General features: G+C 39.8%; 1 protein-coding gene and 1 long non-coding RNA gene across 2 annotated transcripts in view; one reads left to right on the top strand and one right to left on the bottom strand.

Annotated features, from left to right (window-relative positions):
• KLF13 (Kruppel like factor 13) overlaps nucleotides 1-25,532 on the bottom strand; it is a 34,227-nt gene extending 8,695 nt beyond the window's left edge. The window contains exon 1 of the mRNA XM_032122589.1: nucleotides 24,554-25,532. Within this exon, the coding sequence (XP_031978480.1) occupies nucleotides 24,554-25,094 (541 nt within the window). The 5' untranslated portion in view covers nucleotides 25,095-25,532. The remainder of the gene's footprint in view (nucleotides 1-24,553) is intronic.
• Nucleotides 7,099-18,536, top strand: LOC116450299. Its single transcript, XR_004242747.1, has 3 exons — nucleotides 7,099-7,840; nucleotides 9,443-9,628; nucleotides 18,465-18,536. It is a non-coding gene; the product is annotated as an uncharacterized LOC116450299 (long non-coding RNA).
• Nucleotides 25,533-26,038: the final 506 nt, after the last annotated feature.

Here is a 26,038-nt window from a genome sequence, read left to right as displayed (position 1 = left end):
GTGCAGGTAAGTTATATAAATGTCCTTTTACCAGCAGTAAAGCAATCAACAGAATGAGAGATTATATGAATTGATTGCCTAATCTCATTAGGAAACATGCAGCCACAGTACAACAGTCCTGCATAAGCAGTAACCCATGGACATGTTGCTCTCAACAGAGAGCTTTCACTGTTAAAATGGCTGTAAAACAACACAATAAGGATTCTTTTAGCCCGTTTTAGGCAATGCTGAAGTCAGAATTTTACCTTTATACACTGAGTGCAGAATGTGATCTTACAGATAATTGTAGAAGTGTTTTCAAGTATGTTAGATATGGCAGGAAACACATCAAGCATGTGAATGTGTATACTGAGAGTCTTAATGCTGTGCCTTGGTAGCAGCAGTATCTTTGTGCATTATGAGCCTTACTAACATGTCTCAAAGAGTCTTAAGTCTCCAAAAGATAAAGATGCTTGAAAATAAATTCATGAAAAAGCAACTCCATATTCTTTATCTTTGGAGAGGCAGGCAAGAGATGCCTTTAAAAGATAAGGAATACTTTAATTATTTTTTCACAATTTTAAATAGGTTTGGATATCCATGTTCTAAATCCTCCTAAATGGTAACCTTTCTAGCTCCTTTGCCAAGGCACATGACATCACATAACTTGTGTTAGAGTTACACAAACTGATGGAAAAACACTACATTTGAGAATCAGATTCAGCTGATCTCAACTGAAAATCATACAATCAAGAACATTTTTGGCTTTTTCCTGAACTCCACCCTGTCAAAAAGCAGATAGTGTAAAGCCACATTAAGAAACTTGCAGTGCTCACCAAGTGAAAGTACGTGAGCTCTGCAGGTGCACCAAGTTCTGAATTCCTTTCAGGGGCACAGGCCTTGCTGCTCATATTGTCTGGCAGAGCAGCCTGCCGAAGGAAACTCAGAGCTGCCTGGGCCATAGAAACAGCATTTAAAAAATGCACCTCTATCCTCTCTTGCTGGAAAGGGTTCAGAAGCAACTAGAGCCAGCCTGTTCTTATGATATTACATAAGGGTCCTTTGTATTACTCTGTATTTGTCAATCATTATATAGTGAGGCAACTGTATGTAGTTTTGGGAAACAGAAACTACAGAGATGGTGGTACCAGATAGGAGGTCTACTGAGCTTGATTTGCACAATCTTTTTAGTGCACATAGGACTCTTTTCCTATACAGTGAGATTCCTGTACATACCCTGGAATAATCTGCTTCCTGCTTCACCAATTTATCTGTCTGACATCCAGCATCTGAATATCAATTAAAAAAAGATAGCAAGTACTGTGTAGGCCTAAGCATATTTTAAAAATAACCTACTAATGACTGAAATGCCCAGACAGTTTAAGACAACTGTGAACCTAACCATTTTCCAACTTAAAATGCAAAGATTAGGCAATTGTATGTGAACAATTTGAAGTGTCACATCCAGTGACCTACAGATTAGAGTATTATCAAGTCAAACCACATACTGGGGGCTATTTTTTTCAATTTAGCTCATGTAATAGCTCTTCACATTATGTTAGCATCTTCAAGCAAATCTCAAGACCATGCAGTAACAAAGAAATTTGTATCCTGGGAATTCCACAAGTGCCTGCAAAACCAGAAACAGAAAATCAGAAACAATTTTGTGTGATCTTTAATCTGTTTTGCTGCTTCTCAGAACAGGATTGAATGTTGTTATAAAAACAGACAGAAGCCTGAACATGCCACCATGTGCTATTCTTACATTTCTACATTTTCATATACATAATTAAGAGTATACTTGGAAACACACATCAGCAGGCTGGGTGGGGAGGATGAGGGGCAGACAGTTAAATAGAGATGTGACTGAAGAGGCCTTCCTCCAGGAGAGGAAATGCTTGTCCTGGGAAAAACATTCAGCCAAGCAGACTATGTTCTTGAGACTGGGCTGTTACTTAAAAAAAAAAAAAGAGGAGAGGAGAGGTCATCCCTCAATAGTACTGATATGTATTTATGAATATTTTGATTTCTGATATTCTCTTGTTTATAAAAAAGCCCTTTTGCATGGTCAAATAACAAATCCATAATCTCAGTGCAAGAGAGAATAATACCTTGATGTTAGGCAAATGGGATAAAAGGGATAAAAAAATTCCAAAGCCTCACAATTTCAAATTCCTATAAAACAAAATCACTTTATTTTAAATTAATGATTTTGGGGGTGATATTTCATAACCAAATAAGCCAAATGCGATCGGGTTTTTTACATCTGCTTTTGTGTCTGTCCAACAGCTTTGGAGTATCTCGGCCACCTTCACCCACATCTAACAGACGTAGCAAATTCAGCAATATTAAGTTTCACTAGTTCCAGGAAATGAGGATGTTTTAGTAATGTTCTCAGTGAAAAGAAAAGTTACAGGGTGAAATTAGACTGTTGCTAGACACTGGAAACCCAGTGTGGGAGTGTGATATGAATGTCCAAATCCAAGAAAAGCTCCAGTTAGAGCTCCCATGTTACTGGACACTGGCACATAACAGTCCCCCATGCCCCTAGGACACACAGCAACAGCAGCTAGGTTGCACTAGGACCTGCAGACAGAAGCATGCAAATTCCTGCTAATTCCATTATTTGTCATGTGACTTTTTTTTGGAACTGGAGTTCTCAGAATTCCAGCAGGCACAAACCCAGGCATCTAACAAAGTTCATTCACTTTAAAGTGTGCGTATCTTTATTTTGACCTTAACAAATCCAGTCATTATATTCATAAATTACTGGATCTTATGTTTCCTGTGTGCATAGGAAACTACTACTGAGTAGGAGCTGCGACAGCTACCATAGCATCCATTATTGAAATCCTTGGTTTATTTTCTGTACCTTAACATTTTCATTGAGTTATTTAGACATGTATGAATGTTTCTTGCAAGGGGAATTTCCAAGTGGCAAGTTTACATATGAAGTCAGTGTGTGTTACTGTTTGCTGTGGAAGTGTTTGTATTACTCCATCTGGGAGCACAGATTACACTCTGGGATTTATCTGTTACAACCACAGTAACTAGAACAACTCAAATAGCAAATGACGAGCACACACGGTCAGATACTATAATGATAACAGCTACAGTGCCAGAGAAATATAAGTAGTGAAAAATTCCTTCCCTAGCCTTAACCACAGACAGGTCTGTCTGAGAACCAAAATAGTTCATTTGGTATGTTCCATGCAGATATCTGGTCCTCTTAAATATATTAACACTTACTTTCCCCAAAATGGAAGCAATTTTTTTTTTTTAACAGCTTGCATTCGATCAGTTATATTCTGGGCTTTTATTTCAAACCTGTTCAATAATGTCTTAAAACTCCATTTATAATAATTTTAACTACTTAACTGTATTTTTATCAGCCATATTTGCTTCGCTTTTGTCAAAGCAGAATCGTTCAAGCCTATTCCCTCTTTTTTTTTTCCCCCAGGACCCTCCACCACATAATCTTTCTATTGTCTAAAGTACGTGTTCCATATGTTAGATTGTTTTAGGCTTTACTGAATCTCTTTTAAAACAGGGTTGCCCAAGTTGAACTGCTCTGATATCCATAGCTTAGCATTTTTTAAATGTTTTTTATCCTGCATTTTTGCACAGTGAATTAAGAATCTGAAATTTGAACCTGCTAGCTCTACCAAGTCATTTTCTGCCTGCCATTTTAACTCCTGATTGACTCCTGTTTAGTTCCTGCTTCATCTCTGCTGCACACCACTGTGTGTTCAGTAAATTAAGCTCTGTGTTCCACTCCCAGCTGAAACATAGTTCCAGACCATTTCACTCAAACAACCAGTAAGTAGCTAGAAGTTATGTTCCAGGATCTGGAAAATAAATCTTACAGCAAATTGGCTTTAAAATGAAATGGCCATGAATTTAATAAAAAGAAATATTGCTATATCCTTTGCTAAGGTTTTGAATGGAAAAGGGAAAGAAAGGCTAGAACTACGTGGATACCTTTTTTCCTGCTCAACTGAAAACTTAAAAAAACCCATTGAATTGCAGAAGAATTCAGCAAACAAAGAAACCCATAATAATTTTAATTTTAGTTGACAAAAATGTTTTACTTCTTTTGATATGGTTGGTTGTAACACTATTTAAATTTCTTTAGCTTTGGGGACAGTTTTCAAGACAATGAAGATGTTAATCTGAAATGAGTAAATTAAACACACTAACACAATTTTTCTGAAATAAATCAGTCTAAACAATCTTCTGACTACTTGTCAGTGAAAAACTGTTCACCAAAAAATGGAGTTTCTATACTTACTGCTAGCAAAGAAATGCAAAATTTTTAATATTCTTCATTAACATTTATTGGCAGCTTTTTATCCATGACGATTAAATGCCTGACATTTTTATTAAGTGACTAACTGGAGATCTGATCTTCAAAGGGAACGATTTCATTTGTGATTTCAACTTCCACTAAACTCCCTGTGTTTATAAGCACAAGGGAATTCCAAAGACAACCAAGTCTATCCTCCACTTCATAAAGAAATCTTGAAATAGATTTTAGATCTATGCGGAAAATGTGACTGAGAATATGCTTTGTGGCATTGCAGTATGACCAAAGACCCTTGGGTGATTCCCTACAGCACATTAAGTACAAGAAACATTTTCCGGAGTTATGCTAAGCTGCTTTCACTTCCTTGTACTTTTGTCCTCTGGAGTCATTTTGCAAACTGGTGGTAAAGTGATGCAGCCCTTCAAAACATTGTGTCTGTTTTGAGTTGTCCCTTCAAAGAGCACAAAGATGCACTAACATACTATGCACTGCCATGGCAAAGAAACAACCAACCTGAAGCCCATGCTAGAAAGACCACGCATATTTTCTAAACGGGTATTTTTATGATCTTCTCTGCTCTGGTATAGTTAGGTTATAATTCCATAGATACATAGTTAATTTTGTTTGATTTTCTTCTCTCTAGCTATGTTCACACTGCTGCTCCTCTCTGCTAGAGAGTACTCCAAAACACAGGTAATCCTGCTGGGCAACTGAGTAATAAAATTCTTTCCCATCAGTTGAAGATGATAAAAAAGCCATTAAAATCCCTTCAGGATTTCCACATCTGTAGACTTGAGCACTGAGAAGCTACATGTTTTACTGCACCCTTGGTACTAGGATACATAATGCTTGTCAAAGCCAATATTGGGCTTTCCCCTGTGCAGTTTGTCACTTCCCGGTTTCAGAAGAGTTCATGCTTTAACTCCTCCTTACACAGCTCCTCCCTGTCTTGTGTGTTCCTTTCTCCTTTGAAACTACAAAAATCAGCTACACTAGGCAAGAGGTTTGTGAAGCTCTGAAGTCAATTATACAGACTACACCAAAACACAGCTGTGGTCAGTGGGTAGATGTGTGGGTGTGTTAAATATGTTAAAGAGTTTTTCTTCTGAAACACAACCAGAGACAAAATCACTAAGGTGAGTTTAGCATTCAAGATTCCTTCCTTTTATTATGGGGCCTAGATATACAGACACAAATCTTTGAAATCATTCTCTCTAGAAGTAACTGGAGTATTTAAAGCTACTTCAGCAAAGAAGCTGAATTAGCTGAATAACGCATTGGACCAAAGGCACTTCCATAACTTTCTGAGTAATTAATTAACCTGGTCGTCCACTCATCACTTAGGTACGAATGTGTGTATCTGATGACTCGATGCATCAGAAGAATCCAGTGGAACAGAAAAGCCAGCAGAAAGGCAACTCTGAAAGTGAAGGCTGAGAAAGGGGGAATGAGGGAACAGAGACACGTAATGTCTAAAACACTCTTATGGCTTAGGGATTCCTCATCACTCTATTAACCAAGAGTCACAAACTACCTGCAATTACTAGCAAAATGATGGGAGTTCATTTAGTAAAGGGTGATGAGAGCATCTTTGGTTTTGCTCCCCTCCCCAGCTTCCCACCACAAAACTCCTAGGAGCCACAACAAAAAAGGAAAGAATCAATATTCTTGTTGGTATCTAAAGCATTGAAATTTAGCAAAACAGCTTCAAATTCTTAGTAAGGTGCTTCAAGGGGAGTTAGGGTTGATCATATACAAATGCAGTAACAGCAGGTCCTCTCAGACATAAATTTGCTCATTGATACTCTGGGTATTCAGGTTAGACACGTTAGGTAAGGAGGAGATGCACATATGTGTTTTCTCCTCACAGAAGTATAATGAGCATGAAGGATGCTCCCCACACCTCACAAGGCAGGTAGTTTTCTTTTCATGTCTAGAAAAAACTTTGTGGCAGCAACTGCATTACTGCTATATCTTCTAGGAGGCCTTGTCAAAGTCTACGTAAGTAGTATTTCTCTTGACTCTTTTCTGTAATATTTGCTGTAGGTTTGCTATGTGACTGCACTGATAGCATGGACACTTTAAATGCACTATCAGTAGAGCAATACTTCTTAGCCTGTAAAGCTGTGAGCAATCAAAACTCTAGCCATCTCCTACAAAGGTATGAATCCATCATCCAGAAAAATGGTAATATACACAATTGTATGAGATGGTGTTTACAATGCATGCAATTCCAAAAATAAGGTATTAATCTCCTTATAGTTCTATGGATTTATCATTGTTACCTAATGCTGTTTCCGGATTCTGTTTTATTTCTGAAGCCTGAAGTTCACTATTTCACTCTTTTTCTCAAAAATTTTAACACATGACCAAAATGGAGACCTCTCATCTATGAAAAGAGAGACATCTGAGCCATTAGGATACCCGTGAGGCTAGAAACATACCCACCTAGCAGGGACAACTTCCATATCTAGGTGAGTGTGCAGACTGGGATGGACCCTGTCTGCCCCACAGGAATAAATCTTATTGATCATGCTTCCATTAAGTGCAATGCTTTTGTTTATATGGACTTTGGCCACATCCAATTATAAAAGCAGCGGTTTTTTACCTTCTTGCTGGAATATATGAGTAAATAAAGCTCTTTTACTGAATACCAATGACAAGCCTAACTTAAAAAATGAAAGGCAATGCCCTCAGTGACAGAGAGTTTATGTTCTTAAATAATGTAAACTAAATGTTGGGCTTTCTGTCAAAGTTAAGTACCTGCAACTGCTGCATGTAATTTCTGTTCACTAAGCCTAAAACTCTTACTGGGTCTCCTTTTCTCTGAGGCATTAAATCCTAAACCAGTGCTCAGTGAAACAGTTGAAATCCACTAATTTAAAAGACCAGCAACTTCCACTTGATTTTCTCTCTCCTGTGGCTTGTTCCAAGAATGGAGATCAATAGCTGACCCTTTGACTTTGCACTTAAACGCCAGATAATTAAATTGTGTTATACTGAAATGATGAAGTGATGAATTCTGGGGAGAGGAAGCTACCTTATTTGCAAAACACACTGAAGTATGACACTCAACAAAGAAGGGAACTCTGAAGTTTAGTAAAGTAGCCCTTTTATTACTGTATTTCTCTAATTTTTTCTACTCAGCTCTATGAATGTAATAAAGGAAGATGATTATTTAAACATCTATTGTGATTAGAAAATAAAAAACCACTGTAAAAGCCTCTGAACACATCTAGGTATTACTGAATGACAAAACTAAAACGGGGAATTTTTTTTCCTTTTCCATTGGTCAGTTAAAGTTTTAAATAAAAGTTTTAAATAAAGTTTTAAATTGAAAAGAATGCTGGGGTTGAAAATAAAAAAAATCTATGTGCTAATCAGCAAATCTGACCTATTGCACCACCCCAGCACAGGATTTTAAGCCTAGAATTCTTGCCTTGAGCCAAAAATTTGTTGTTTAAGGGACTTTCTTCATTCCTTACATACAGAGATTGTGGCTTCAGCATGAGTCAGAAAAGTCTGGCCTCTTAAAACAGACTAACAGTGATGAAGGTATGTGGGATTTTGTTCTTTTTCTGTCTTGTTGATGAGCCAATTCAAACCTTTTGAAGTGACAAGGGACTAGAGGAGGGCTCTTCAAATGTACTTAATAATAAGCACCGTTTTTATTGAACGAGTCCAGCTAAAACTTGAAAGTAAAAAGGCGGCCCCTGACAAATACATGTGTTGGACTGAGGCCTTGTTCAGTCACCTGCAGGCTCGTGTTACTCCTGTTGCAGCATGCTAGCAGTGCTGATTTGTTGTCTGCTACAAGCTGATTTCGGCTGCACGACTCACCCTCTGTTAGAGCAAACAAGATGATTAATGACAATGTTATGCAGACAGCAACTGAAGCCAGCAAACTCCTCAGACTAGATTCCTCCTCCTCCAGGAGGGAAAAATGTCTTTCCAATAGCGGAAACAACAGATCCAAATGTATCTACAGGGAAGGTGCAGTTAAGGTACCAACAGAAACACAAGGTTTCCATTACAGACTCCTGTCTACATCCTTCCTGTGTGACCTCAGAATTGCTCAGTCTGTTACCCAGCCCACTCTGCAAACCCAGAACAGCTCTAGATCAGACATCTGACTTAGCAGCTCCATGGGAGCTCTAGAGTATGACACTGCTTGGCATCATATCCTTCTTTAGCCCACTCTTTACAGTGGAAAAAACGATTACATTCTCACTATAGGACACTTCTGCCTCTCCTTCCAATCTGGGAATTTCTCTTTGTGAAGCCCAGGATTATGTGCCAAGAGAGCTCACAGGCTCTCAAGCCATTCATTCTCAGTGGTGTGGTCATTGCATAGAGAAATTATGTATGTAGTAGAATTAACCAATAGGTACACACAGGTCAAATGGCAGGAACCAAAAATGGGACACAGTGACTTCTTAATGTCATTACTTTTTTTACGAGATTCTTTTGCAAACATATCTTCACTGATAACTGTGCTCCTTTTTTGATCAGTGTGATGACCTTTCTTTTCTCAGCCCTCAGTGCGGGACACAGGTTACTCCTTGCTTGTCTAAAAATGGAAGGGACTTCTCTATATGAAAATGCTAGCTAGTGCTTATTGAAAAATTCTGCTAGCTGACTTAGATGGTCTGAAATTCTGAAATCTGAAATTATTTATCTGAGTTCTGATCACTCTGGGAGATAAAAATTAGAGCAAACCTAAAAACTTGAACCTGAAGATGCTTGCATTGCAAGAATGCCTGAAATCAAACTGAAACTTCATAAACCATCCCTGTCTGTACAATGACCACAGGAACAACCTTTGCAGTGGTTTAGACTGCTTTCAATGAAAGTCTACCTCACAAATTTTTATTTGTGGTGGCTTTCAAAAAGTTTGCATGGTAATGTTCAAGATCTCTGGTTAGACAATGGAAATGTTTAGAGTGGGAGAGCAATTAAATAGATAATGACCAATTATATTAATCTGGTGTGAACTGTGGGTGAATTCATGCTGAAATTGGGAAACTTTGGCTACACGAGCTCTGCTCAGCAGTTGCATGAATAGCTGCAAAGAAGGAATCATATGACCTCATGAATCAGTCTTTTCTCTGTTGACACATCAATGATTTTTTTATTATTCTTTTCTACTTAAAACAGGAGAATGCTTGTAAAAGCAAAGCTTATCAAATTCATAAAAGGTTGTCCTGCTATGCGAAATAACAGACTAAAGGATTATTCATCTAATCTGAGACCTGCACTTTATTTATCTGAATTCTGGAAGATGTTGAATGTCATCTGCCTCCAACTGAAGTGCACATACTTTGGCATGAATAGACCTTGTGGGTAAGTTATGACATTTCATGTGCACAGCAGCTCCCAGGATTTGGAGACAGGATGAGATTTCATTTTGCTAGAAGCCAAGCAAACAGAAGTTAGTAAAGTTGTCTTTGGCTGTAATTGTGAAATGTCTCCTTGTGAACTTTTGAACTGTTCAATCAACAACATCACAGTAACACAGCATGCATGAAACCTGGGGCTTCAGCATTTATAAGCACAGCTAAAGCTGTAAAGCTGAGTGAAAAATCTGATACTGAGAGTTTATTGCAACTGTATGGAAGAGAGAGGGAGAGGGATTTCCTGTTATTTTATTCTCATTCTGGGTGAATTGTTTGCCAGAGAGCAAGGTGGTGTTGAAGTAGTTTATGAGCAGCATCTGCCAATGGCCATATTGAGCATCCAGCTTCAGGGAACAGGCAGCTCTGGAAAGTAGTTTTTATGGGCTGATAATCAAACACTAAATCTGTTGCTTGACACAAGGCAGCTGCCATTCAAGGTATGCATAAAACTATTGCATACACCTCAAAATCTTATGCCCAGATTGTTAAACCACACTCCCTGTTTAAACCAGGCTTCAGGTTTTTTGTTTTCAATAGAGGAGTTATATTCTATTGTAACAGTTGTAGTTATGTTCTAAAGTGCCCACTTTTAAAACAGGTCAACTTCTTAGAAAAGACAGTATTTGCAATTCCACATTCAACTCTTGCAAGTCTCATTTATATGTCCTATTTTATATGTCCTTCCCTGTTTCTTTTGCATCTCCTGGCAGCCTCCTTCAACCACAGCTGTATGAAAAGGAAAAAAGAGCACCAGTTACTTGCTCCTTTCTAGTTTCAGCTTTTTTCAGTCTTTTCTATGTGTTAATACTTTAAACCACAAATGTTTTTAAGCACATACCCATCCAGGCCTCATTCTCATACTGAATCAGAAAATAAGCAAGAGAAGGTTTTCAACACTTCTCCCATTAACACCCATGGTTTGACACACCCTAAGTGCAGCTCAGCTGCTGTGACGCCCCCATTTGATGTTGGTTTTGAGGACAGCTGGTACAGGGTCGTGACGGAGTCAGCCCCACCAGCCGTGCCTGATGTGTGGGGTCATGGCGTAGGAGAGAGGCCATGGCCAGTGCTGGAACTGAATGCATGGAGCATTTGCTGGATTGTGGAGGATCCGAGTCACAAGCCAATTATCTGAGTATGACTCTGGATGCGAAACATAACTGAAAAGCTGAGATCTTACACAGAAGACAGATGCATTTCAAAGACACCTTTGTCAAGGGCATCTTAAGATATATAACTTACATAACTCAAAAACAGAGAGGTGTTTTCAAAAAACTTATCATGGACTCACATAGAGAAATCAACTGGATTCCCTTTTTAATGAGCAAATACTACTACAAACACTACTTTTCTATCTCAAAGTAGTATTGAAAGGAACATCTCTACTATTTTAAAATTTACTAAAATATACATATATACATCATGCCCCCCTTAGCAACTCTGTCTTCCCTTGCATGCTGCACCCATGTGTTCATTGCTTGCCTTTACAGAGCACTCTGTAAAGTGTTAAAACTCTGTTAAACTCAGTTACTTCTCACTGCAGAACATGGTTTATACATATGAATCATGCCAGAAGGGCTGCCCAGCAGCCACCATTTTCTCTGTAAGTATTTAAAAACCTTATTGGCATGTAAACCATTTCACCTTGTGAGAGATCAATGATTCCTTAGCAGAGATTCTTAATTCTGTGGGTTCATACATGTCAGGTAAAAATTCAGTAGCTGTAACTGTAGACAAGTCATAGTAGAAAGATCCCTATTACTTCCCAAAACATAAATTCCTAGTGCCTCCAGCACATTTATTGCTGCTCTTGTACACTTGTTTGTTCAAGAGCGCAGGTCTATTCTCTAACAGACCTGCTTTTCTGGGTGAGGAGGGGAAACCCACTGGCCTGACTTTTTGAGGTGGAGCATCCGTTCCCTGTGTTTGTAGGAAATTAGTTGATCACACTTGGCATGCCTGAAGCACAGTGGCTAATGAAATACTCTGAAATACAGGATCTTACTATGTACTGTGGCCAAATTTTTTCAGGAGAAGATTCCTGGGATAGGGAAGTGCTATGAAATATAATAGGAATTGCACCATTACTATGAAATTCTAAAAGATATCAGTGTCATGTAAGTCTGCAGGCTAGCTCTAAAACCTGATGTACAGGATATAATTTTTACTTTGAAGAAGATCACAGAAGTTCCCTGCTGTTCTTACTTCCATTTGGACTCTTGCTCAATCCAGTCCTAAATCTGAGAACCACAAAATTATTTGAACCTGATTTCCTTCCATATTCCTAGCTCCTGCTGAGCACAACTCTGGCAACCATGGGTCTTGGGCTGGGATTCAAGAATTGCAATATGCAGAACTGCAAGGTTCATAAACTTGAATAATTGGGAGGTTCTGTTACAACAGACAGACTGTGAATAAACCCAAAGAAAACAGGAATTGCAGCTTCATGAGTTGTGGTATTGTATCCTGACTTAGCTTTGCGGGATTGAGATGATCCAATTATTGCTGTTGCAGCTTGACAGTGCCAAATGGGACTGCTTATTATTCCTATCAAAAGACATGATGCACAAAGTACTTTGAACTTGATTTTCAGCCAATTGGCTGGAACTTGTTTCTACTTTCCTTTGAAAATTAGTTTTTACAGCTCAGTTTTAGGATTTGTGAATAATGGACAAATAACAGAAAAACTTAAGTCTTTGGAAAAACGATACATCATTACACTGCACAAAACCAGGTATGTGTTTAGCATTTTTTGCAGAACATAAATACCTCAGCACTGTAAAGTTGTGTACACCATGCTGTCTGCATGCTCATCGATGCAGATTTGTAAATCACCTTTTCAGGGATTCACCCTTTGTTCTACTACTCAAGGCTGTAAATGCTGTTAGGAGAACAAATTCACCACTCTGTGTGAGGCAGGTAGGGCTTATTCCCATGCCTGAATAAAGGGGGGAAGGAACTGGATACAACGATGTCTACATAGGAAGTAAGAGAGAAGCTGAAGGATCAGTTAATTATTCACTGACTACTGCTGTGTCATTGGAGTTCTGCACAGATGGTAAGGAGCTGTGTTTTATAAACAGAAGAGTCAAGCACAAGCTTGACCTAGGAACTCAGGACTGCTTTTATATTTTTAAAACATTAGATATTAAAAAATCCAAAGGTGGTCTGATTTCCAAGTGAGAAACAGCTGTGCAGTGAAAGTTACTGTTGTTCTTCCTGTGTTTGTCTGTGAAACCACAACAAATGTACTCAAATGAAAAACGTGCCAGCAGAGTCACTTCTTCATAAAGGAATACCACAGACCTTGCCTTGCACAGATGAGAATGGTACAGCCTCCTCAGAATTACTTGGCTGAGGAAACAGTTATGAGATAATTTGGATTTCTTTGCAAATGAGACTAGAACTCAGTTCCTCCATAGCATTCAAAAAAGAAAAAAACTATCAAGTACACCAATCACATCAGTTCCTTGCCTTTCTGTGAGAAATTCATCTAAACATCTAAGAAAGTAATTTGCATGCCAACACCAGAAAGATGTAGCTTATACCAAATGAGTTTGAGTCTCTTGCAAACAACAGTGGTCATATCCAATTGGCAGTGTACATGTATAACACAGAAATGCAACTTGGATTTTTCCAAGGAAACTCTACACACAGAACCAGAGTTGGCTCTTGGAAAGAAGCTTAAGCAAACATTTTGCACATAAGTTCAGTACAGGTATGGAATGTTTCTCCAAACTAATTAGTCTGTAATTCACCTGCAAATGCTAACCTTAGCAGCACAAACTGATGACATAACTTTAGAGAGTATAGCTGCTTTTTCAAGAATTCATTACAAAAGCAAAGCACCAGCCAGATAATATTCTCTCAGAACTTTTTTGGGAACTTATTATATTCTTGATAACAAAAAAAAAATTTTAGTAATTTTTGCCTTAGTGACAAAAATTAATCTAGTGATTTGTACATTCAAGGGGGAGTAGTCTATTGCATGTAGAAATTAAATTATGTTCCTGTAAACAATTTATAAGAACACCAGTCAGGATTCTTTTTTTCACTGAGAAGTTTGGTGTTAGACTGGGAGGAGGGAAGTACTCAAATCCTGATTAATCTATCAAACATAGTGAAAGGGGAGAACTAGGATTTTTTCATGTCAGAGTCCTAAAACCTCAAGGAATTAACACCAGCCTATTAAACAATCTCATTTTAAATGATAGGGAAGAGAAAAAGAAAGTATCAAGCAAAAGATATAGCTTTAAAATAGCGTATTTTCAGAGAGGTGATTTTGTTTTGGTAAGGTCAGTGATATTGTTTACCCCAGAGGCCACACTGCTCAGAAAAATCACATTCAGAATGCAGAGAAACAGACGAGTTCTACATGACTTTTCACCAGTAAGCAATGTAGCAAAAAGTCTAAAAATGTGTAGCCCTTCACCATGTAGGCCCTTTTGGTATGGGTCAGGTGAGATTTTATACTTGGAGAGGAAAGCTGTGTTTGCTTAATCCACACTACTTACTGGAAACATCAGCCAATTCCAAATACTGCAGTTAGGGGTAAGAAACAGAATCACAGAATGTTCTGTTCTTTTTGTTGTCTTTTTTTTTTTTTTTAGAGAACACCCCTTTGGGGACTGACTGAAACTTTTCTTAGAAGATACTGGTGCTGAACATCTGTACTTTGACAAGCAATGTTCAAAAAGCTGTTCTCATTACAGTTTTGTATCTGCAGTATAGAGTGAGAGCTTTGTAAATTATCACTTTAGTATAAGGTATCTAGACAGTCATGTTCCTAAACACATTTCATCTGCACATGTCCCAGTTATAGAAGTCTGGGGACAAGGATCATGGTAAAGCATTTGTGCCGGCTGTTGTACATGTTTGCTTACATCAGTGAGCACAGCAAAGATAACATTTGTAATCTGCCTGACCACCTCAGCCTCTGAAAGCTACCAATGACACTTATTAATTAAAATGGCTCCCCAGACATCAGACTGCTAAATTGTACTCCAAGCTCCAACAGATGCTGGCTTAAATCATGTCTGATTTTGGTCAGTGAGATGGTGCCCTTAATGATATTGTACCTGCAGACTGAAAGGAGATGCCAACACAACAAAAGTCACTCAAGCTGAACAAAATGTGGGAAAATGGTTAAGTCTTTCAGCATGGTAATTACCTCGATCTCGTGGTGATACCTGAACTCGTTTTGCACACGAGATGTTAAGAAAGCTGTGAGGACCGGGATGAATGATGAGTAACATTGTGTTCCACAACTTTCTGGCTATGCTCCTCTTAAAGTTACTGTTTCAGACCCTCCACAAACTCTGGCAGTCATGTGAAAACTTATCTTAACAACAGCTTAAGGGATTCTGCAGAGCAGGTAAGAGCTGGAGGTTGTGGGTAGAGGGAGAATTCTCCCTTCAGGTTCCACTATTTGAGCAATACTGAGGTAATCTATGAAGCTGCAACAGCCTGTTCCCCCTTCAAGGCCTCAGCAGCGCAATGGAGGAGCAGCAGAATCAGTTAGGGGTTCACTAAAATTATATTTAATCATGCAAACCCACTTTACATGTATTATTCAAGGCAATGCTATATATATGCATATTATATTTGCAGGTGTGGGCTAGGAAGATGTTTCTTTCCAAATGAAACACAAGATTCTGCGCTTAAAAAAACCCATGTGTGTTTCCTTATTACGGACACTGAGAGCTGTTTTTTTTTAAGACAAGGGGTATGTGATTAGCTAGTCTTACCTCATATCATACACCTTGAAGTAAAACTGATTCTATTAAATTCACACCTAGTATCTATTAAAATTAGTAATCAGTAATTAGAATTACTTTGTCCCATGACCAAATTCTACATCTTCTCTGTCATTTGGAAAAAAAAAAAAAAAAAAAGAGCTTTTTAATACATTTCTTATAGGTCTGTTCAGGTCTGTTTATGCTAGTAATACTATGTAGGGGCATCTATAAATTCCAACGCAGTTGCTTTTCTGGTTGCTCATACATTTTGCTCATACATTTCTATTTAAGCTAGAATTTGGTTCCAAAATGTTGCCAGTACTGAGACAATTACTAAAATGCAACTGAGAGAGAACTCAGTAAGTTTTTAATGATGAAAGCCTGAGTGAAATAGAAGGTGTAAATATGGTACGTCTTTGCACAAAGGGGAAGATGTATCAATGATAATCCTGTCTGAAAGTAACCCTTTCGGGTATCTAAGAAATTCAGTTTTGTTTTGGCCATGTTAGGAGAATTTAGAAGATATTTTTACAAATACACTCTGGATTTATTACACAGTAAAGGGCTAAACATTTTATTGGCACTGCTTGTATAGATATATATACAGCAAATGGAAGTTTCCATTGACTTTGAGGGGCTTTCAGTGCTCTATGGGGAGTTTCACATGCATAAGAAAGCTGCATACAATTCACATAGGGCTTGGAAAATATATCAATCACCAGAATAATCAAAAACTGCCATGGCCCTCATGTATTAATGCTCATCTCCAAGTCCTTCTGCTGGTATTTAAAAGAGATTGCAAATTAAAAGTCAGTAAGCCCCCTACATATAAATAACAAAATTAGTCTGTGGTTCTGTGAGATTTTAGCAGCATCTCTGTTCTGTTACAGCAGGATAAGGTCCAAACTACTAGATTAATAATGTAGGACAGCCCTATATTCAGCTACGAGATTTTGCAAGAATGTAAAATAGTCTTAAGTCCCGGTCTAGTATGTAAATTTGTACCAATGTAATTTCATTTATTTACCCCGAAACTGCAAAATAAGTATTTCTCTGATCTATTAACAAACAGCCCATCATTTCACCAAAAATTTTGCAGGAAACATCTGAAGTTGTACTAATTCTTTTCAGCTGGCTCCATTCTAAGTTCCTCTAGTGGAAATACTGACAGCTGTTTACTTTAAAAAGCTCAATATATCCCTTCTGGCTGCTGTACCTCACCTGGTCTTACTTTGGAAGAGTTAGCATTTCTGCTGCTCTCCTTTAAACCAGCTTTAAAAGCTACTGTTGAAGGCAGTAAGGACATAACCAGCATGCCCATTCTGCTTGGGTATTTATCGTCCAGGGATATTCTAGCTGGCTGCAGGACCAAAGCAGATGGAAAGATGCAAAACATGCAGCAGCAACGCTGTGTTCTTTCATATGAGTTTTTCAGGTGCCTCTATTCCAAAAACTCATATAACTTATAACCAAATAATAGAGAGTGGTCTGGTAGAAATACAGTGTGCAATAAATCTAAGATAGCTTACTGATCCATTGACTGCAACATCAGCAGCTACCCAGTCACCAATATATTGCCTGTATTTCCCCAGAGCACTACAAAATGACTGTAAGTGATTACAGCAAATCTTTTCCCTGCACTAGAGGTCATTTCAGGATATGCTTACTTTAACACCGTTTGACTTGTGCCAAGTTCCTGGTTAGTAACTGCTTTTTATGTTAGGGCTGCAAAAAAGCTTCTGAGGTCGTTTTTTCTACAAGTAACCACAGCAGTAGCACTCTGAACTTTTAAAAATTTTTCTTTTATATTAAGTGGAGGGCGCTGTAAGATCTGCTGAATCTGCAAGACTTGAAAAAATACAGGATATGTGTGGCTGACTTCAGTGCTTGCACTTAAATAACCCACATTGTCTAGCTATTGTTAAACTGAACACAGCAAGATAATGATCTCACTGCCCATGCAAAAGCCAAGTGGGTAACAAAGGGAAAAAAGTATACCTATAGAAATTCTACAGAAAGGACCCTTCAAAAGTTGTCCTGCATTTGAACAGCAGAGTATTTTTTTGGCTCTGTCAGCACCGACTTCCAGACAGCTGATCCAAGATTGGAAGGGGGTGGGGGGGAAAGTTGGAACATGTTTAACTTATAAAACAGAACTAGAAACCACATGTCCAATATGAAACAAGTTCCAGGTTTCTGCTCTTGGACGTGCTATAAACCATATTCAGCCAGACAATAACACAGATGGAACAGTTGTATTTTAAATGGTTAAATGGTGCCTTCTTTTCAGATGGAATCCAATTGTGAGTTTGTTTCATAAGGAATTCCAGTTTAGCAAAAGGTTTGTTTATGCAAAACTTCTGCCACATACACTTTCCAGTGTCCTGCAGAGAACGCTACTGCCGAAAAGTCTTCTGCAGATCATTCTGAACACTCTTGTCCATAGGGCTGTGATTAATTTCTAATACAAACACAGCTATCAATTGCAACTGTCCATTCATTAAAAAACTTGCCTGCTGGTTGACTCCCAATTATTTTTAAGACCTAGATCTTGCCACTGAGAAGGAAAGTGCTACTACCTGTGTTTAGGATGAGGAAAACAACTGGAGAGTCCATCCATCCTCACTACTTCCAATAGTAATAGGTTTCATTACACTGGACTCAAGTCCCACTTCTGTGCTAAAAGAAAAAATGGGTTGTGGAAAGAGAAATCTGTGATGTTTCTGATTTTCCATTAGACACCTAGTTGTAAACAATGACAAGTACAGTTTTTACTTTAAATGCTTTTTAGCTACAATACCTACATTCTGTTAATTGTTACCAGAAACTTCATTTCTGTATCTTCTGCATGACTAATATCTCCATAAAGACTAGGGAGAAAGAGGGGGGGGAAAAAGAAATAAAGGGAAGCCTTTCACAGAAAAACCTGTATAACCATCAGGAGAGGTTCCTCTTAATAGCTAATATTAATCAAGTGTGTGGTAAAGACAGGTGTCATCCAATTGCATTCTCCATGCAACTAATTCAGCCCTAACTCTTTTGCAGCTGAATTGACTGCATCCTGTTATTCAGTCTTGAAGCAGTCCGGTAAAAAGAGTGAGTAGGAGTAGTTTTACTTTTCTTCCTGACTTCAGCTCCTTTTGAAATATGTAAGTTTTAAAATTTGCTTACTTTTCCAGAAATTTATGCCCTATGTTTATTTCAAGGACTTTAACATTAAGAAACTTATAGCATATATATTTTTTGTTATCTTCAATGAACATAGATTGTTTGATCCAGGCTTAGAATCAATGCTTTTAAAAAAGAACTTTAGTCTTGGGAATTGCATTGTAGGGTGAGGACTTAGGCAGGGCTTTTAAGGAAGTTGTTCTATGTTTTCTACTGACTTTTTTTTTAACGTGTTGAAATGTTCTTAGAGGAAGTAAGAAAGGAGTTGTGAAGTTCTTTCAGAGGAAACACAAACAATGCTTTAAAAATCTGTATTGTTTTTAAAAATATAGGCTTATTAAAAGAGTTAACATTATCAGTTTTCAGAAAAAAAGTAACAGGCTGCTGAAGTTCTTAACACTGAGAAAGAAGGCTTACGCCTTAGGCTGGAGAGACAACTGTTTCGTGAGGCTGGTATTTGAATCTGTCCAGAAGCCACCACTTGGGTCCATCTCAGAAAAAAAAACCTTAGAGAAAATATTTTGATGCACTCAGCAAAGTAAGGAGGTGGAAGGCACTTAAGGGCCACAACAGCCTAAAGTCATCTTGCAGCTTTTGGATAATCTGGGTGTATGCTAATGAGAGTGAGGGAAGCATGCAGAGCCTGTGAGCTGTTTCTAACTTTTAACACAAGAAATCTAACCCAGGAGGCCCAACATGCAGAGGGACAAACTCATTTAGTCTGTCCTTTTGCCTTTGGGAAATCCACATTGGGGAAAGGCCTTTCCAATTTTCTCTGGTATCCTGTTCAGAGGGAGTGCAGCTCCCCATAAGTCCTGGTATGCAGAGCAGCCCAACTGGCAGCTCAGGAGGACGGACTGAAGCACCAGCACCACTCATTTCATCCTGCTGTACACAAGAGCTGTCTGCAGTCCTGCTTTGCACTGCTCTTGAGTGGCACAGAAGGCCCTAGACTGCGTTTTTTTCTCTTGTAATCTTTTCCTGCAAAGCCTCGGGTCTTCACCAACACTGCCCACTTGCTACACACATACACATATACCCCTTTAAGAGTCACTGTGTGCCTAGAGACAAGCTAAAGAAATCTCAGCCAAATCTAGTCCATGCTTTTTTTTTATTTAACTAGTTATGTTTCTAGTAATTGCAATTGCCAGGTGCTAAAATGGAATATAAAGTTTGTTTCAATGATAGAAAAACTTCCTTCTTACATTGTTGATTGGTTTCTACACACATGGATAGCATCTTGATTCAGAACTTAAGGGAAGCTGTGCTTTACTGTTTTGTTTTGAATTAACATAGTGTGAGCAAATCAGACTTACTAGAACTGAAAGTGAAATCAAAACCTCGATTTAAAATGGATTATTTGTACTTTATATAAAGGCCTCTTTACCAGCCTGAACACAAGCGATATACTCCTCCTGTTTGTCCAGCCTAATTGTTATGCTCTTGTCATACTTGTCACAGTGAGGTTTGATTGCTTTATTCTCAGATTGCTTTCAAATTACAAATACATTATTAAATTCTCCATCTTCACATACACTAGCTACAAAGTCATCAGAGAAATTTTGCCCAGGGAAACAAGATATAATAACTGATGGGGAAAAAAGGGTGCATAAGCTAAAAAAGAGCTTTTTGTCATATAGGTTCATTAGTGTCATCCTCAAATATGTGATTATAGAGATTTAATGTAAAGAAATGGAAATAAGTTGGTCTTTTCTACCTATTTCAATTCAGCTAATAAATAAGGGTTAGACTAAAAAGAACAACACATGCCAAATAATATATCCTCCACAATTGCAGGGTTGAGCAGGCAGAACACATAGCTGCCCAAGCTCACTCTGCCAGCTAGAGATCAACATATGTCTTGACCACCTTCTCCTGGATGAGTCCTAACCTGACATCTATGAGCAAGGATAATATAATTAGGCCTTTGCTTCTTCCTGTGCTCCAACAGCCACATAAAGCTGGTTTAGCAATAGTACAGAAGAGCTACTGTTAAGCCGCATGGCCCCTAAGTTGGTTTTGCTGCAAGACTAAGTAAGACTCCAGGCTGAGACTGGTGCCTCCTTCTCCTTAGCTCCTGCTAATTTGTGCAGACTCATTTAATTCTGATGACTGACTGAAAAGCTGTTTCTGTGTTAAGATGTGCTGCTTAGTGCTTATAACTAGTAAGTTTAGAAGGACAGTTCAATGGAGTTAAATGAAGGTTTATTTCGTACTTTCTCTGTATTCATGATGGTGATGGTGTGCTAATGCAGATGGCTAAAAGCTTGAAAAGTCACAATGATTTGATGGGGAGATGCAATACATAGAATTCTTGTGATACTTGCCGAAAATCCCATCAGTTTTTCTCAATGTATAAATACGTCATATAATGCAATAAGCTGGGACTCTCTACAGCCTCTCAGAACACAGCAGTCCTGGACAAGGCTCTATAAGATTGTAGCCTGTAGATTGCTATTAGGCTCTGTACTGTCTCCCTTCTTTCACTGGTGCATCAAGAGACCAACTGGTTTCCAGTAACTCCAGAAAATTTCCAGACCTCTGTGCTGAAAACCTGCTTAGATGAAGGAGAACGCTGTCATGTACATTATTTAGCTGATTTTTTGCAAGTCCTTTGTGTTTAGGAATTTTCTCAGGGGAGAGGATTTTTGAAATCAGTGCATCAGTGAAACTTTTTGTATCAGTGGGGTCAGTACAGCTTGGGACAAACGGGGGTGCTGCCTCTGTGGACCACAACAGAGCTTTTGAGATCCACGGGAGCCTTAGTGGAAAAATAATCAGACTTGACAACTACCCACTGGCACTAAATATAACCTTCTGGTAAATATTAAAACTTCAAGGGCTTTGTGGCTGATGATCATGTTGAACTCCAGGACATTAAGTAAGAGCCTAGAGTAGAAAACATAAACATGAAAAGAAACATAGGGGGATGGGAATTTTGAAAGCTGGTGGAGAGAAAAGAGAAGATTTTGGTGACAAAAGTTTTTTTGCCTGGTTCAAGGGTTTGCAGTGTAATAAAGATGAAGTATTCATAAGGTTGAGACAGATTAACCAGTAGTATAGCAAAAAAGCACACAACAAACTGTGGATTGCTCCAGCACATTTTGTCCTAATAGGAGTACTGAAAAACGCTGTACACTGAGTAAAGGACAAAAAGCAGATGCTCTTGGCATTTCCATCTTGGTTCTTCTGCTTTAAATAGGAGAATTAGCATCCTGTGCACTATGGTTTTTACTTTACATATTTAAGCTCTGATATCTGCCTATAACTATCAGAAGGATTTCACACAGAGCACCAAACAGCTGGAAAATAGTACCAGCTCTCAGTCCCTCTCAATTTGGGCTGGATTTGATGCAATAGTACTTGGAAGGCTCTGTATCTCTTTGACATAAGCTCAAGGATCCAGTCTATCCTTCCTCAAACCATGAAGAGTAAAGCCTTTATTTTCTCAGCACAGCAGCAGACAAGGACAAGCAAGTTTCTAAAGCAACTCATAAACTGTTCTGTTCAAGTACCTCTTGCATGATCAACAGTTATCTTCTAGCCTGCAGTGCTGTTCTCAGCCCTCTGGTCACCCCTAAATAGCAGCTCATCTAGTCATATAGCACATGGAAGAAGTTCTGCTCCATAGCAGAAGTTTTGACTGTTCTTAGCAAGCAGGTTTGGGAGTTATTTGGATAGCTGTTTAAAGCAGCTTCCATGTGTACCTGGAGTACTTTCACCACTGCTCTGTGAGGTAGATAGCCATCACCCTGTCTATCTGACAGCTGGGCAGATGGATGTGTTAGTTAACTAGCTCAGGATGACTAGAGAGCAGAGGAGACCCAAAGCCCTCGTTCTGATGCAGTAAAACACCATGATGTGTTTTGTAAGAACAGACATTTACCAGTCCTGGGAGTGATCATTTGTTTTGTTAGCTTAACTCTTAATGTCTTACAAACCTTTTTCAAGGCTGTCACAATTTCTTTTAAAGATAGAAAAAAATTCAAACACCTTAGAAAACATTCTGCAAGGAGAGTAAGAGGCATTTTAAGCCTGTTTAAAACTCAGTCCAGAGACAGACCTGTTGCCAGTGAGGAGGGAAACTTGGCAGCTTTGCTTAAAGCTTCCCACACAGACACTGGAGACGAAAGAAAACAAAGAAGCTGTAGTCCCCGAGGGTCCTGCCACTCCCTGGGCAAAAACAGTCCCTTCCCTGCTTTTCCTTTAGCTCTCAGACACACACACGTGCTCTCTTAGTGCCATTAGCTACAGCAATAACCAGTTGAGCCCTACAGTCACGGAAAGAAATACAGGAAATGAAGGGTTAAAAAAAAAGGGAAAAGAGAAAAAAAAAAAGAGAACTTGGAGGCGAGCCAGCGTCCCCGAATGACTCCGCTCTGCCGGCAGCCTGGAGCGACACTCCCCGCTGGTCCTGCCCTCCCTCCTCTCCCAGTAGGGCGGGCATGCCAAGCCCTCCTCTCTTTTATCAGGGGTTGGAGTTCCCCTTCTTGGTCTCTGGTTGGTTTAGGAATCCAGAAACGCTGCTAAATTTATCTTTTGCTTTCAGTACAATGGCAAATGCCAGCAATAAGAATGCAAAAGAACTGAAAATTAATGGAGACAATTCCCTGCAAGCCAAGTGGAAACACCTTTTCTGTGTAACTCCCAAGGCGGCAAAAAGCAGTTACACAGTGCAAAGCAGGACAGGCTGCCTGGGGTGCCAGGAACACGCTGTTCCTTTGGCTGTGTGCCACAGGGAATTGTCCATCCATATGCTCAAATTTGATGGGGCTTTCTTCTCTCCCACGGAGAGCAAAGCATATTGTCAAATTAGAAAGGCTCTTGCTTTATCTCAGGAAGGCAACAGAAAAAGCTGAAGGTACACTGAAAGTAGGGCCGGCATGGGTGAGGCTAACACCTCAGAGCTAAAACTGCTCAGGAGTTATGTCATGCTTAGTTCTGACGATCTCATTCTGACTGCTCTTTGTAAGAGAACTGACCACACATCTTAGTAAACTAATTTGCCATCTGAAATTACTCAGTGGAACAGCTTGCACAAGTCTGCTCTAGTCGGTGTGGTGCCTCAACACATGTGCTATGATTGGTGTCTTCAGCAGAGATTGGTCTCCTCAATTTTTGGTGTCCCCTGTCTGACTGGAAGCCATCCCATTTCCTGGCACCAGGCAGAGGCGTGAGGTGTGGCAAGTCATGGGGCCTGTTTCAAGATGGCCCTCCTAATACTTCCAGTGCAACTTTCACAACGCTTGCAAGACTTCCACTTTTTCTGTGGGTGTGTCTCATAAATTACAGTACCAACAAAAAAGTGCTCAGTCTTCACCAAAAAGTAAGCACTGAACACTGATGAGTACATCAAATGTTTTTTTCTTTTGAATTCGGTTTTACCCAGCTGCCAAAAGCTTTTTAGACACTGCCCAAATCCCCCTCTCACCTCACTTATGGTGTCTCCTTGTGACTCATGTTCAGCCTCTCATCTACCTTCTGCTTACTCTAGCTTTCACAAAGTGTCTGCTAAAGAAAGAAACAGACACACAGCCATGTAGGTGCCTCTAGAACATTTAATTTTAAAATATCAAGAGTATCGATACCTGCATGGGAAGTGATAAGCTGCTATAAAGAGAGTGACTGGAGCATGGAGTAGGAAAACCGGGGAGGTAAGAAGTACAGGAAAGGGAAGTAGGAGACACACAGAACAAGAAGGCCAGCAGCTAAAAATTACAGCTTGGTACAATCCACACAGATGACCCACATGCCGCTCCCTGTGACATTAATAAAAAAGGGCAACATTAGCTTTGAATCTATGCCCAGCCCCCAGAGGGGCTTTTTTTGTTGTTGTTTGGTTTTCCCGAGCTTGAGTTCCGAGAGGTGAAACCATAACAGTAGCCAAATAAAAGTTTGTTTGGTTTTGTTTTTCATTTTAATTACCAAGCTGTAACAAATAAATCTCTGGCTGGATTGTAACTAACCTGTGTGGGTCCTTAGATGAGCTTTAAGATGGGAAGATTTGCCATAAACTTTTTCACACCCCACATAGTGGCATTTGTGCTTTTTCTGGGGTGATCCAGGGTCAGTCCAGCTTCTTATGCGTTTGTTCTTTTGTCTGGGGCTTGGCTCAGTTACTGCAGCCAGGCTAGTAGGTGTGGCTGCTCTTTCTCCTCCATGCTTACCAGCTGAAGACAGACTTTCTTCCCCAAACTCCTCAGGAGCAATAGAAATGTGTATTTGTTCTGTTATATCAAGCGTCTCTTTTTTTTCCATCCTTAGAGCAGGTGAGTTTGGGACATGCTGGTTCAGATCTGCTAAAATGCTAGCTACCACGAGTAATGATGATCCATTGTCTTTCCCGGTTTCTCTGACTTCCCGTCCATCTTCTTCATTGGATGAAGGAAGTATTGCTGCATCAAGTTGGGGATCAAGCTCCCCTTTGGGACTATGGATAACAGCACGACTTGACATAGAAACAAGGCACTCTGCTGCAAAATGATCCACGTATGCTGCTGTTGCCATTTTTCATAAGTTTAAAAAAAAATCCAAACAGACGAAGACAAAAAAAAAGAAAAACCAAACACAACAGTGCTCTTTCCCTTTTTAAAAAGATTACACAAGCAGACTTTTCCCTCCCTTATTTCTTAGGATCGGTTTGTAGGAGTAAAGGCTGATTTAGCAGCCATCAAACCCACACTTTGTTCATGACGATCGCACCCAGCTTGTCACTAAATCGAAAAAGCGTTGGCGGTCCAATGGAAGAGAAAAAGAACAGCAGATAGATCCTGGCACTGGCAGCTTGTTGCTCGAAGTATGGATTAATGCCGTTTTCTCAAGAAGGCAATGAGCTGGCGATGCGGTCTCGCAGCCCTCCCATCACGCTGTGACAGCGGACCCGGCGCGCCCCGTTATCGCTGCCCGGAGCCGCCCGGACCCCGCGGGGCGTGGCCTGGGGAACATCTGGGCGTGACGTCAGCGCGGGACCGCAGCCCGCGCCAGCAGGTGGGCGGCGCGCGCGGGGGGCAGCGCCCGCCGACGGGAGGAAGCGCGCGATTGGCTGGCGGCGCGCGCGGCCGGCACCCTCCGCCCCCGCCGCGGCCGCAGTGCGCAGAGCGGCACGCGCGGACCCCTCCGCCGGTCCCGGGCCTTTCGCTCCCTCCCCTGCACCCTCTGACGGACGTAAGCGATTCGGTAACATCCGTGTTAGACCTGCACTGCAAGGGACAGTTTAACAGGCGCTGAACTGTTACCAGATTAAAACGCTGTGAAGTTGGAACTGATACAAATGACAGGAAGGAGCGAGGCTGCACAGTTTGGTCCGCAGCTACACAGATGGAGCTCGGATGTGGATTTTAATGGGTTGTGACAGGTTTAACTAACTGCTGGGGAACACACTTGAAATCACCTTCCTTTCTGTCAAAACTCTAGCACTCTGCAGCCTCTGAATTATTTAAAAGTACAAATGC

This window comes from Corvus moneduloides, chromosome 13 (genome assembly GCF_009650955.1).
Source record: "Corvus moneduloides isolate bCorMon1 chromosome 13, bCorMon1.pri, whole genome shotgun sequence".
NCBI classification, from domain to species: domain Eukaryota; kingdom Metazoa; phylum Chordata; class Aves; order Passeriformes; family Corvidae; genus Corvus; species Corvus moneduloides.
Note: the sequence above shows the minus strand (reverse complement) of the source record. Positions and strands in the feature narration are given on the sequence as shown.